General features: G+C 39.6%; 1 protein-coding gene across 3 annotated transcripts in view; it reads right to left on the bottom strand.

The window, feature by feature from the left end:
• Nucleotides 1-6897: 6897 nt before the first annotated feature.
• LOC110982480 (uncharacterized) overlaps nucleotides 6898-13383 on the bottom strand; it is a 51702-nt gene continuing 45216 nt past the window's right edge. For all 3 annotated transcript variants that reach the window (XM_087144901.1, XM_087144900.1, XM_022240906.2), the window contains 5 exons: nucleotides 12039-12144; nucleotides 10788-10925; nucleotides 10257-10355; nucleotides 9596-9705; nucleotides 6898-9218 (listed from right to left, as the gene is read on the bottom strand). In XM_087144901.1, coding sequence (XP_087001027.1) covers nucleotides 9138-9218; nucleotides 9596-9705; nucleotides 10257-10355; nucleotides 10788-10925; nucleotides 12039-12144 — 534 coding nt within the window. In that variant the 3' untranslated portion in view covers nucleotides 6898-9137. The remainder of the gene's footprint in view (nucleotides 9219-9595; nucleotides 9706-10256; nucleotides 10356-10787; nucleotides 10926-12038; nucleotides 12145-13383) is intronic.

Below are 13383 nucleotides of genomic sequence, written 5' to 3'. Positions count from 1 at the left end.
TATATGTATAAATATAAACTGCGAAAATATGCTAAATTCAAGATATCAAATGATATCGATATGGCTGTGCAGAGTTGGGGACTGTTTACACCACCACCAAGCAAGTTGGTCGAGCAGCTAATTTTGGAACCACAGTTCACTGCCCCGTCAAATGAAGACCACGTTTACCACCTTGGAATTTATGCTCACTCATCAAATTCCCTCGCTCACCGTGGGAGATTATTTCTTTTGGAAAATACATGGCATTTGGAATATCATCTGGGAAGTATCATACGTAAGTTTCTAAATGATTAATCTGTTCTGTAAAATTATACACGATTGGTTATCTTTAAAGTTAGTTTAAAAATTGTTTAATAGCAGAGGAAGAGTTAAAATTGAGGTTTATTCGAAATACAAATCTGCAATCTCAACTGAAAAAATTAGCGCGTCAAATTTAAAAATCCAGAAAGAACATCATTGCGTAAGAAGTAAAAAATGGTCTACCTAACTGTTTAGAGCATTTCCCCTTGTGTTTGACGTAGTAATTCAATGTCACAACTGCTTTTTCTGCGTCTCTCATGTCAATTTTAATCTGTCAGTATTTTTTAAAGAATGTACAGTTACGTGTACATAAAAAAAGAAGGCACACTTATCCCCTAAACCGGCTGTCAGTGATGTGCGTCGACAGTTAACAACTGACAGATGTCGGTGAGATGGTTCTATAGTGAAGGCAAAAATCCGGAGCCCTGTTTGAATAGTCACGAAACAATTGCCTTTTCTCACTCTGAAAGCGGTATCAAGGCATTTGAAGCAAGATATGGGACGGAGAGAACCCCCACCCCCGCCTTTGCGTTGGTTTGATCAGAATCTAAGGAATTCTTTACAGACTTCTAGGGGGATGTGTTAGGTAACAATAGTCTAGAGTCTGTATAGGGATTGGACAGGTAAGGGGGAAACCCTTTCGTCCCATATCTTGCCTGATATATATCAAGGTGTTAAGCATTTGTTTGATGACGTATGACGTCCGTCTTCTCTGGTGACTGTAGGCTAACCTAATGTTTTCTTTTCGTCTGTGACAATACTTGAATTATTTTTCTTAAGAACGTGTATACTGCTGTTATTGAGTTGATATAAAAATGAATAAACCGCCCAAACTATCTTAGATTTTCAGTCAAGGTCACTTCTCCTTGAGATGGGATGGCTTTGCCTGGCGAACCTCGCGGTTGGCTTTTTTTCTGGATATGTCTTGAATATTCTCAATTTGATTTTAACTAACTTCCCATTACTTTGACTGTTCTTTCTGCAATGCATGCAAACTAAGTCACGTTAAATCACAGACCATAATACACAGCGATGTGTAACTTTAGTTCAGAGCTTATTTAGTGCTTGTTACGGCCGGTAAAGTATCAAAGGAGAATTACACTAAAATAAAACTGGATTACATAACACCTGCATGCACTCTAAAAACTTTTGGGTCAGATTGACCCAGAATTGGGTACCATTCAGCGCGATTCTTTTTCGGGTCAAATTATGACCCGGAAAGGGTCAAATATGACCCGGAAAGGGTCACGCCGAGTGCGCAGCCTTAGTAGTATAACGCATTATCTTCCATGAATAACGGTGATGTCACGCGCGCGAAGCTGCAGTCTACTCCTCGCGGGGACGAGTGCATGAAGTAGGTTTTATTAAATTGTTCATACATCCTTACCTGTCCAGCATTTTGTTTGCGTTTAATGTTTTAATGTTTTCAGTCAAAGTATAACATTTCATCAAGTATGATACTCAAGGTGTTTTATCTTGTACACATAGTTGCCTTATTAAAACGAGATTTCATTTTCCTTTGGGTTTCGTGATGGCTGAAATGATATATACCGTATTCTAAAAAATACATAAAAGTGCTAAATAGCGTTGTCATACCTTCATAAACATACAAAGTGCATAGCAAAATAGGGCATCCTGAAGTGCAAAATTTCAGAAACATCCCAGCTAGCGGTGGCAAAAATATTATCCAAGTGGATGCCGCTTAATACTATTGTCGGATATTTTCTAGGTTTGTAAATGGCGGTGGTCAAAAATTACTTCCGTATTTTTAGCTTTAAAAAGAATTTTAGCTGATTAGACAAGTCAATACAGGCCAACGTTTTCTTCGAATGTGCAACTATGTCCTCAAAAAGAATGATATTGAGCCACTTTCTAGAAAAATATACCATAGTTTTATGAATATTTAGTCATAAACGTAATTGGCAGCCAAGACTTGTAAATTCAAACTGACGGCCCCAATCTGAAAATTAAATCTTTTAATATTGTAAAGCGCCTCTTACAAGTAAGACTGGTTTAAAGTGCGCTATATAAATATTATTATTATTATTATTTATCTCAGAAGGCAAGAGAGAAGCCTAATATAAAACCTGATTAAAATTTCTGCATGTATTTCTTTTCTCTTCAAAAGTCATAAATACAGAAAACAACTTCAAAAGAAAACGAGTAAATTGAAGCTTATGAATAACGTGTGCCATGTGGTCGCAAGTTTTCTCGAGAGAAGTCGAGAACAGTCCGTAACTAATAGCACGCACGGAACCGAGAACGTACGTGTTGGTGCACTGGAGCCGCTCGAAGTTGCACATCCCTGTTTAAATGGTCCGTGAGTAAATTAAGTCGTGATACATGAAGGTCTCCTTACGGTGGACCCTCGGCAATCTCCAGGGCAACGTCTGACAAACGATTTTTATCAGCCCATTCTTGAAATCTTTCCATTAGCTTCTGCTCAGCTGGTTCAAGGAGATGCCCTTCGTTAACAGAGTCTGCATCTCGGATGCATTTAAATCCTTCCCAACATCACCATTCCGTAAAAAAAAAATGGTCCTGGTGGTGGCCCATTTACGATGGACGTTATTGACTCAAGTCAGTGCCAGACTTGTGCCTAGGGTGGTTTTTCAATCTGCTCCATCAAGAACATTGCCTATGATATTGGACTTGATCTTGAAGGAAAGCTGACACCACTGACACCAGAGCTATCGATAACTAACTACATGTACTATGATACACCAAGCAATAATTTTTTGCCCATATATTATATGCCCATAGATATATTGCTGCTTGATAATATTGCGCCGCTTGTATGGCAGACTTGTGTCAAGTTGCTTAGATGGAATTACAGAATTCAAACCAAAAAGGCCTTTATTCACCGCCGCCATGGACTAATCCTGATTATACTCGACAGATTACATTAAAACGCACAGGGGCCCACTCATTTTTTGTGTACACCAACTATTCACGCCGGTTTGCGGGCAAAATAAAGTCAGTCTTACCCACGTCATCAGGTTTTGAGATTATATTCTCATACTATTGTCCACATTTTGCTATTATCCGTAGAAGGATCCCCCGTCGCCGCGGATGGACCGTGCCATTGCATGATTACCTTTTTAAAAAATACTTGTAGTGCTTTGGATACCTTGTAACGCCAAACTAAACCAAACACTCGCGGCGGAAGGGGGCGGGGCAGGGGACCAATGGCTCCACACATTTTCGATTGGGGGAGGGGACATGGGCCCCCAGTTTTGGTAGGTCCATTATAATTAGGCAAGGCTTAGTTGATCGGTGTATTGATGGCTGAAACCTGATGGTCTCACAACTGCTCCTCCCCTTAGAAAATCGCTCCACCAACGTTGAAACCGAACCGAACCAAACTGAAATGATAACATGATGACGTAACGTCAAGGTGTACATACCCAATAAGCCATTTACGAGTTAAATTTGAATAAAATCTGGTATACTGAGTTATCTGATTGCACAAAAATATAACAATTTGAATTCCCCAGACTAAAGACACTGTTGCTATACCTTGTGATTCAGGACAAGCTTTTGCATAGCGACCACCGTTTCTGGAATGGACTGGTTCCTTTGTGCCCTTCTTATCCGTTAAGAACGGTGTATTGTTCCAAGGCGTCTCTTATGTGACTAAGGAAAAGCTTGCCCAGAATCACGAGGTCCATATGATGCAAGATATGGGGCGGAGAGCACCCCCCACCTTTGTGTTGGTCATTGTATGATAAGAATCTCAGGAATTCTTTACAGACATCTAGGGGGACGTGTTAGGTAACTATAGTCTAGAGTGTGTATAGGGATTGGACATTGGGGGGGGTACCCATCGGCCCCATATCGTGCACGGTATCACGAGGCTTTAGTATGGAGAATTCCAGTTGTTATGTTCACATGAATTTAAAGAATTCAGTGTACCAAATTTTATTCAAATTTAACTTGCAAAAGGCTTATTACATTATTTCGATTCCACATTTGCCGATCTGCTTCCTTCTGTTATAATATCTTTCGGAATATTTTCTTCTCAGGAACTAATTTTACGCTTAAACTAAGAATGAAAATAATATCCCTGTTGTAACAATCTGCCTAAACGAATGTCTTATTGTCATCTTTAAAAAACAGACAATAGAGTTTTGAATCGACTGTTCAATTGCAAGTAATGGACGAGTCTGAAATTAATGTGAATACCCGAATTCTCATGCACCCTGATGAGCATTGGTCAGATCGCTTTGAGATAGACGGGCGCAATAGATTTACAGAACGCTGTAAATCCCCAAACATAGTGGATCTGCAAATTTTCCAACTATTTATAAAATCCACAAACTACTTAATACATACCAAGGTCGAAATAAACATAATCAACCATAACTGCTGTCTATTGAGGTTTTTAATTATTCATGGGGAACATTGTTCCTGTTTGCAAAATTTTGTGACAGGAATATAATAATACCACAGTAGATTTTTCAGACCGAATTCGTCCAGTTGCCAGATAGTCATTCTCGTGCGTTTAGCAGTTCTCCTGCGTGCTCAAATTTAGACACTTAAACTAGAATTCAGTCATTCAAAAGTTTGTCATTTGTCACTGCACCCTTCCTTTAAGACACGACGACCACTACCAATGTATAATTTCGCCGGGTTACGGGAAATACGATAGCCATACAGTACAAACTCGGACTGAAAACTGTTTAAACGACATGATGGCAAAAACGGTATGACTCACAATTATACCGATTACACCAATACATTCCAGTGACCCAGATAGGAATAATTTAGTATAAAATGCTCTGTTAACAGGCAAATGGCTGAAATAATTGAAAATATAATGGTTACAGTGTCGTAGCAAGAGTAATTTGACGGGGGGTGAAATAGGGTGCCGTCCAGCATCCCCACTGAAAATAAACAAGATTTTTTTCAGGGGCCAACAAACCTCCCTCTAATCGAAAAAAAAATTGGAAGGGAAGGGGCTGTTGAAGCCGGTAAATATTGGGTAGTAGGTGGGCTCTTTATATTTCAACTGAAGAGCAACTAACCAGACAATGATATTCATGGGACAGAAGGACATCTTATGGTGACTAAAGGCACTTATTACGAAACAATAGCGGTTAAAGAGGTTAAAAAACACAACACGCAATGATTCTTACAACCCTCTTAATAAGGATACAAAATATGTGTTTGACCGGTCTTTTAACAAGTTTAATTATGTAGGACAGGCTGGGCTTTAGAAGCTGATAATAACCGAAGGTAAGGCGAGGGTAATTGTCAGACATACTTGCTTACCATGGACCAAGCACAGTCCCTGTCATATCCTTTTCAGCCAAAAACCCCCACATTTTCGTACCTATAATTTCGCGTTTTCGCCATTTTGTGCGCTCCTTTCCTATCCATGATGTTCACCATTGTTGGAGGTCAATGCACATTAGGCCCCCAAAAATCTCTGGTTTCTGGTCAGCGCGCGCGTCGCCATATACCTGCGCGGAAAGTTTTCATTTGGTATGAAACGATGTCCCAAAGCTGCCAAACGTGCTTATCGACTGAAATCCTGCTACTGTGTAATTTTAACGTGTTGTTAAGGGGTACAGTTGAGTAATACGTACAGTAAAGGAGTCCCTCTAGTTCCCCGTACATTTAGTTGGGCTCTCTTTTTTTCTGATGACGTCATTTCTTCATTAAACATTTGCATCTGGGAACCAGACAATCGAGGTGGTCTTATGTCCTGTGGATGTATACGAGCTTAAAATCATTTTAAACAGTAAAAGTGCGGGGGCCAGTCTATTTTAGTGTCAGTAGCGGCCGGCGTAACGTACGCATGCAGTCGCGATGGACATCACGCGATACTTTATTTATGTCATCTTTAATGAGGGTAAGCTCTGATCAGTGATAGTACTGCTTTCCATGGAGGTCCTCAGATTTACAACTTGGGTAAAATGCTTACAAGAGCGCCGCAAGCAGCCACCAAACGGCCCACGTCTGTAGAGAGGAGACATTGAGAAGCAGTTACAGTTTTAGAGGTGGGAAGAGGACCACCTGGGACCACCCATGAGAATATTCTGGGTAACACCCATGGAATCAGGTAAGGACTGAAAACCCAATTCACATGTGGACCGAGCCGGGAATCGAACTTGGACCGCAGAGGTGGAGGGCAGGGAAAGAACCACTACGCTAGCCATACTCCACCCATGATGTTATACGTACATTATTTCTGAAAAAAGAATTAAAAAGGGTAAAAAAAAAGCCGCGTCACCGCACCACTTTTGGAGCCAACTCTTCACCAGAAACTCGAGACTTTTTGTTGGCCTGACACACATTAAATGTCACAAACGAGATCGTTGGCCTGACTAAAAGGGCCATTTATTGCTATTGGTGATTCAGAGGGTCGTTCGTCAAGAAATAGAAAACGCAGCGAGAAATTTAGAATTACAATTAAATTGTATTTTTCAGTACCACCAAGACAGAAACAATACTCTCCATGGACATCATAATCAAGCTAAACCTGACCATAATTGTGACTAATAAAAGAGACTTACTTCCATTAGTTGTGTCATTTTCTTTTTCAACTGGGAGGTACATCAAACTATCTGTAGTGTTACTTGTACAAAAACATTTCGTTTTTAAGTCAAGATGTTAACATTTATTGCTCATTTTTGAAACTCTTTAAATTACACTTCATTCATATATAAATATTTAATTATAACATATTCTATTTCTTTGTACTTCAAAATCCACCCACCTTCGGTGAAACTTTAAGGTGATTTGATTTAAATAGATACATTTTGAAATTGTGACGTCAGCCAAAGTACCGGTACGTAATGCAGCGTAGTAGTAGAAACAAATGTACGTGTATGTGGTTCCGTTGCCATTTCTGTAGCTGGCTGGTGTTTTATCAACCGTTTAAAAATCGGCCACGTGTCGGGCTCTCGAACTAGAATTTTTTTGTACACAAGACGATTGGGAAACTCGAATGAAATAATAAAGGTCATAATCGTGGCTTTGTAGCTTTATTGTATAGAGGATTTTTTTTCCAAAGGGAAGTCTTAGATTTCAACAGGGGAAGCCTCCACCAAGCGTGAAGACTAGTCTCCTCTCAAGACTGGTAATAAAACAATTTTCCCGTTGCAAAGTTCACGGTGTATCCCCAGGTAGTCATATTATAAAAAAAACATGTCTCTCGACAAGTAGAAATGGGTATATTGTCTCAGGTAATTTACACATTTTGAACAGGGCGGTGCTATCCCGACCGACACACAAAATGAGTGTAATGGTGGTCTGATTCTCCAACCAAACACTTACGTGACCTCCTCCCCGTCTTTTCCCCTTGCTTCTTTATGTTTGCTGATGGCATCATGATTTTGCCGACGAAACTGACTCACGGGGCTGTGACACCCCCAACCCCTCCAGTGACGCTGTGTGTATTTCTGAATGCATATACATGTAGTTACATACCTCACACGGAAGCGAGTGACTTAATGCCAATGGTCCTACCGTAAGCATTAATGTCAAAACTAAGACAAACGAGCAAGGTGTATACAAGTTCCTGAAAATTAATGAAATTGACGGTAAAACATGGACTACGGTGGTTAACAATAAGAGCAAAGATATTTTTATCATTAAATTTCCACAGACCCGAAAATAAATTACGTTCCTTGCCTTCTGTGGCAGCAGGCTGTGGGCTTATTTCGAGTGGTAGGTTCCACATACAAGTATTTAAAGACGGTAAAACACTTAAAGAACTTCGAGTAACAATAGAGCTCACTTAATGCTTACGAAGCATTTCTCTGTGACCGCAACTGTAAAGTAACCATGCTTAAAGAAACTATTGATATCTAAATTCTGTCTGAAAGGTTTATATGTGTGTAACATTCAAGCTACAAATTTGATGCTGAGAAATGTAAAGCACATTGTCTTCATTTAAGCACAGTGTCTTCATTACAAAACTCAGTTTTGTCAAAACAAGAGATGAACCCAACCGTCCTATTTTTGAATTTGTCATTTTTGAATCTTAAATTGCAATCGTGGTTGCCGTATCTATGCCAAGTTACATTTTAAAAAAAATGAAGATGAAAAATTTGAGGTAAAATACAGCTTCACCTCATTACCTGTTGTAATGGAAGTTTGATTTTGATAAAAGGTATCACGACTTTGTGTATACAATTTGAGGTGATTTCGACGGTGAGTGTGCAAAGAAATTTGTGTAGGAAACAATCTCACTTGATCATATTACGAGTGCTGCCTAATTTAGGATACTAAAATAATTACTTTTATTGTTGATCTAGAAGTTTTGCAACGTATTACAAATAGTTTTGTTTACGTACATGAGTTTCATGTAGAGACCGTTTTCCTTAAATACTATTCATAATCATATTTACTGATTAACCATACTTTTCCAAATATGCATGTTGAGACGAGAAAGCGTGCACGTGAGAGGGGTTAATTCCCCCTCTGTGTTGAACAATAAGCCGTGGTCGGTGACTGAAACTTTCATAATGTTAATTTGAACACTGACCAATGACTGAACCACTGCATATCCGAATGCCCTTATAAATAAACCCGAAACAGTGGTTTATCCTGTGCTTTAAATTAAGCCTTACGTACACCTGCAACTCTTGAATGGTCAGCATTTTTTCACAATGCACAGACACCGAGCGTATTTAACGCAGTATTGCAAAGGAGGAACCCTATATGAAACAAAATACTGGAAGAGGTCGGCAAACCAGAGTTGAATTTAAATGAGATCCGTTATACTATTTGGTTGTTAAGGTCCGTATCTCCGCGTCATCTGTGCAATTTGTAGCTAGAAAGTTTCTCATCTTGACGTATCGAATCAGCTGGGTTCGATGTCTGGTTTATGATATTTCCGATGACTCAGCTTGATGTACAGTCTCAGGCGAGTCTAATAACCAGTATGTTGTCATCTCACCTTTCCCCTAAAGTCAACAAAAACAAAAGCCTCAGAAGCTATAGTATCACGCAATCTCGAAGGGGAAAGTTCTTCCTACACATATCAAGTCTTGCGAACCAAATATTTTAGTACTCGACATTTCCCACCATAAATCAAAACCGTGTGGATTTTCCAACACGTTCTCGTGGATATATTTTCCAGCCTTCCTCCTCTATTACGCCAGTAACTGCCGCCCATCTACCAAATGCATAAGTGCATGGTCAAAAGAAAAAAGAAAGCTGCCACGTGACAAGCGGATGCAATGTAGACGGAGATTAATCAAACTCGAACTACAAAATTCACCCCACATAACCGGACCAAAATTTCTTGGATTGACATTTAAACGAATTTCTGCAGATTTACCTTGATATCCAAAGTACCTCGAAGCGTTACATAAAACTTCCCATCCTCTTCACTGTTGTCACATTGGAGCAAGGCCCCCCGCGTAGCTTGACTGATATGAATCCGTCCAGCTTTACAGGCAAGAAAAGAACATAATATGAATTTTAAAAAATCGGATGTCTACAAATCTAAAAGATGGCACTGTGCGCAATATACGTCAGAAGGATGGGACGAAATGATACCCCTCTAATAAAGGCTCAGGCTGTCCAAAACGTGCATACACAATTCTGTACATTCTGTGTACAAATGTAAACATTGGATAGAAATGTATAATAAGGCTGACAGTAATATTGTTAATGCTGAGCACTTGTTTCTTACCTCCGGAAAAGACGTGTGTGATGAGACAATTTTAGAGTTTGTTGATTTGTTGATTATTTGATCAAATTGATGAAGTAATTACTTTTCATCACGTCAACGTGAACCTTTGGAATGTGACAGGTGTTGCTTTATCAAGAAACTAGTATTCTAGGGAAGTTTCGATAAAAAAACTTAAAATCGATGGGTCTTCTTGTCCTTAAAAAGACAGACCGAAAGATGAGTCCTTCAGTTTCAAGTGGATGGAAATCAAATGTTTTAGCCTAAGGCTTACGTATGTATTTTGGCGGAAAAGATACAAGCTTACGCTGTCCAGTAGACTCCATTCGAGACGCCGTGTTGATTGTATCTCCGAAAAGGCAATAACGTGGTCTTGTTGATCCAGCCACACCTGCGGCGCACGGACCTGAAAAAGCAAATCAGCTTCCCCTCAAAACTGAAGCTATTCTGCCTAAAACTTGTGTTGTAATTAAAATCAGACTACTTGCATGTCAGCCTAAGACTTTTAAAATATACCCGCTATGCCCTTGTAACGCTACACAATTCACTCGGTCTAGAAAGTCATTTAATGTTTAGTTATATTTATTAAATGTTCTACCTGATTATTTTACTTCAAGCAACCAAGAGAAATAACTGACATTTTTGCAGTCCAGCGTCATTTGTGTAGTAATAGTGTGATTACTTCTAACTGTTAATATTAAGACCAGTGTCGAACAAAACAAAGGTGTAAACTCTTGTTTAGATAACAGGTCTAGAATCACAACAGATACAGCCCTTCAATAGATGACGAACATGTAGGGGTTCGAGTCTTCCAAGAAATGGTCTGTTATAGTTTTACCAGTGTGAATCCCGATGCGAAGCTCGAAGGTGTGGTCAGGTAAGTGCGGGATGTGGAAAGTAGCTATTTCGCGGCGGATTGCGAGAGATAGCCGAGCCATCTCTGGCGCGTGCCGACTTCCATTTCGCCGAGGTGCCCCTATGGGTCAACAAAGAATCATTCAGTGGTTTACAAGTTATCTGTAGACAATGCTAATGGATCTTTTTCACTAATGCATTCATAATTATGTAAGTTTCAAAAATGGCTGTGGCGGCAAAAAGCATGAGAAGCCCATTGAGAAGTTTTAAGCTGCCTAAAAACAGCACGTGCACCGAACGTTATCTTTATTGGTGCATGGCATCCCGAATCGGTTTTTTTTAGATTTCACACCATTAGAAAGGAGCCTGTAATTTCTTTTGACCTCATGCACTCGGGGCGAAAAAAAAATTAGGATTCTTTATTTTGTATATCACAAAACCCACTCAGACCATATAGCTATGGCGATACTAGAGGGTTTTCTGAAGTCAGAAGAGGGAAATGAATGAAAGAAAATTACTATGAAGTTTGTACCAATATTTTCAGTGACTCTTTGTCATGACCATTTATGCACATATATGCATTAATATGAATATATTAGTGAAATGGTCCATTGACCCACCCTCTTTTCATTCCTGAACTCATGGTAGAGTATCATTTATCAAAATAACATTTCACAATGATAACATTTCATAACATCTTCCCAACAGATACAAGCTCAGCTTCACAGCTCACGGTATCAACCAAATGTGAGACTCAAGTCCCCAAAATAAAAGCAAACTTTCAATGACTTTCCGTGCGAGTTTATAATGTTCATGTCATGTGTCATTATCATCAAGAATAAGATGTGGTGTGACCACATTCAAAATGCCCCAATCTTACTTTCTGCCTTCTTTTTATTCATCGTACTGTGTTCAAATAAGTCGAGTTGAATCGAGCAAAATGGTCAACTTTACCCGACTTTTATGCCTCATTACTCGACTCGACTCGATTCACTACGTTATAATGACTCGACTGGAGTCACTACATTACAATAACTCGACTCGACTAGAGTCACAAAAACTAGTGACTATTTACAACTCTGATGCTTACCCTTCAATCTAATTTCCTACTATCTATTTAACTACTGACTTCACGGAGCAAACATGTATGATTCTCTCCTGGGTTAGGAAGTTTAGAAAGTTGTCTTCGGTGCTGTTGTGTTTCAAAACTGACAATAATCATAAGTAACTGTACCTGACACCACCATGTATGCGTCCCCAATTGTCTCAACCTTGTACACATCGTAGCGGTCGATCAGAGCGTCCAAGCATTGGTACAAGGTATTAAGCATCACTATTACCTAGGGAAGGAAAAAAGACACAACTGAACTCTGCATGATGCGCGAAAATTCCAAAATCTACACAGAATTGGAGGTTTGAAAAGCTGGGGAGTGGCTTTGGGGCCATGTGATCAGGACGTGCCTTTATGAATAAGACGTGGTATTTCTGTAGTACTATTTTTCGTGTGATGTATGAAAGAATGCGCCTGTAACTTCCATCGTTTCTGACAATAACACATCCTATTTACTTTAAAAACGGTATAGGATGCCTATTGGCAAGGAAGCACATAAATTTAACAGCTATTCAGTAGCTTTTGGAAGGCCATAAACATTACTTACTTGTTATTTTAGACGTTAAAATTTGTAGAAAATACAAAAATGCAGAGTGTTATACACAGACCCTCATAAAATTATTCTCATCATAGTCATAAATATTTATTATGCGTATGACATTCTTTGTTTAACAAGGTAGAGGCTTGAAGACAAATGCTCACAGTATACTAAAGACAAGCATTGTAAAAAGTTTGAAAATGCATTATTAGAAATACCAATACAACGGGGGAATGACCCTCAGGAAAAACACCCCGATGATAAATATGATGAAAGAAGCCTGACTGTTGTGTTGTGACATCTCTAGATTGTGGACTTGTGCACTATCTATTTTACACTTTTTTGCTATTTCTTTAAAACCAACTCCTGTCGGGTGGAATTTGCATGTGCGGGACGAGTTTTCGGGCAATTATCAATCTTTTTCGTTTTCAAAATTTCAAAAATTCATAATTTCATTTACTGGACGCTTACACCCACACGAATGACAGGCAACCTTCATTGGCGCCCGAGCATTGCAGCCAGACCTGCCGCCCCTGTAAAGAGAGCCCACATTGTGCGATGTTGCGTAATTTCCTTTGTTCCCGAAATTGGCCCAGCGCGTTGCATTGGCCCAGTGCGTTGCTGAATGCAGCGGTGTCTTTTCAAATGCAGCAATTAGCATGCAGTGGTGCGGTATCGCTCATCGCTGGAGTTGCTGCAGCACTTTTGTCCCTACTGGTAATCCGCGGGCGCTGAATGCCACAAACAGTGATATACTGTTTCAAAACAATGACGGATTACCTTCACTAATCGAGTACTCTGCGCTGAAAAATGTTGGCAGTTCCCAGCAGCTCGGTCTTTTGTTCCGAGTACGGTCTTTTGTTACAAGGCCCAGATCCTTTGTCCAATTTCGGGTACCCCGGCTATGCGTACAAACCCAAGGTCTTCGGT

This window comes from Acanthaster planci, linkage group LG13, assembly GCF_054643075.1.
Source record: "Acanthaster planci isolate LZ-2023a linkage group LG13, COTS_SCS, whole genome shotgun sequence".
NCBI lineage: Eukaryota > Metazoa > Echinodermata > Asteroidea > Valvatida > Acanthasteridae > Acanthaster > Acanthaster planci.
This window is presented reverse-complemented; position numbering and strand designations above follow the sequence as displayed.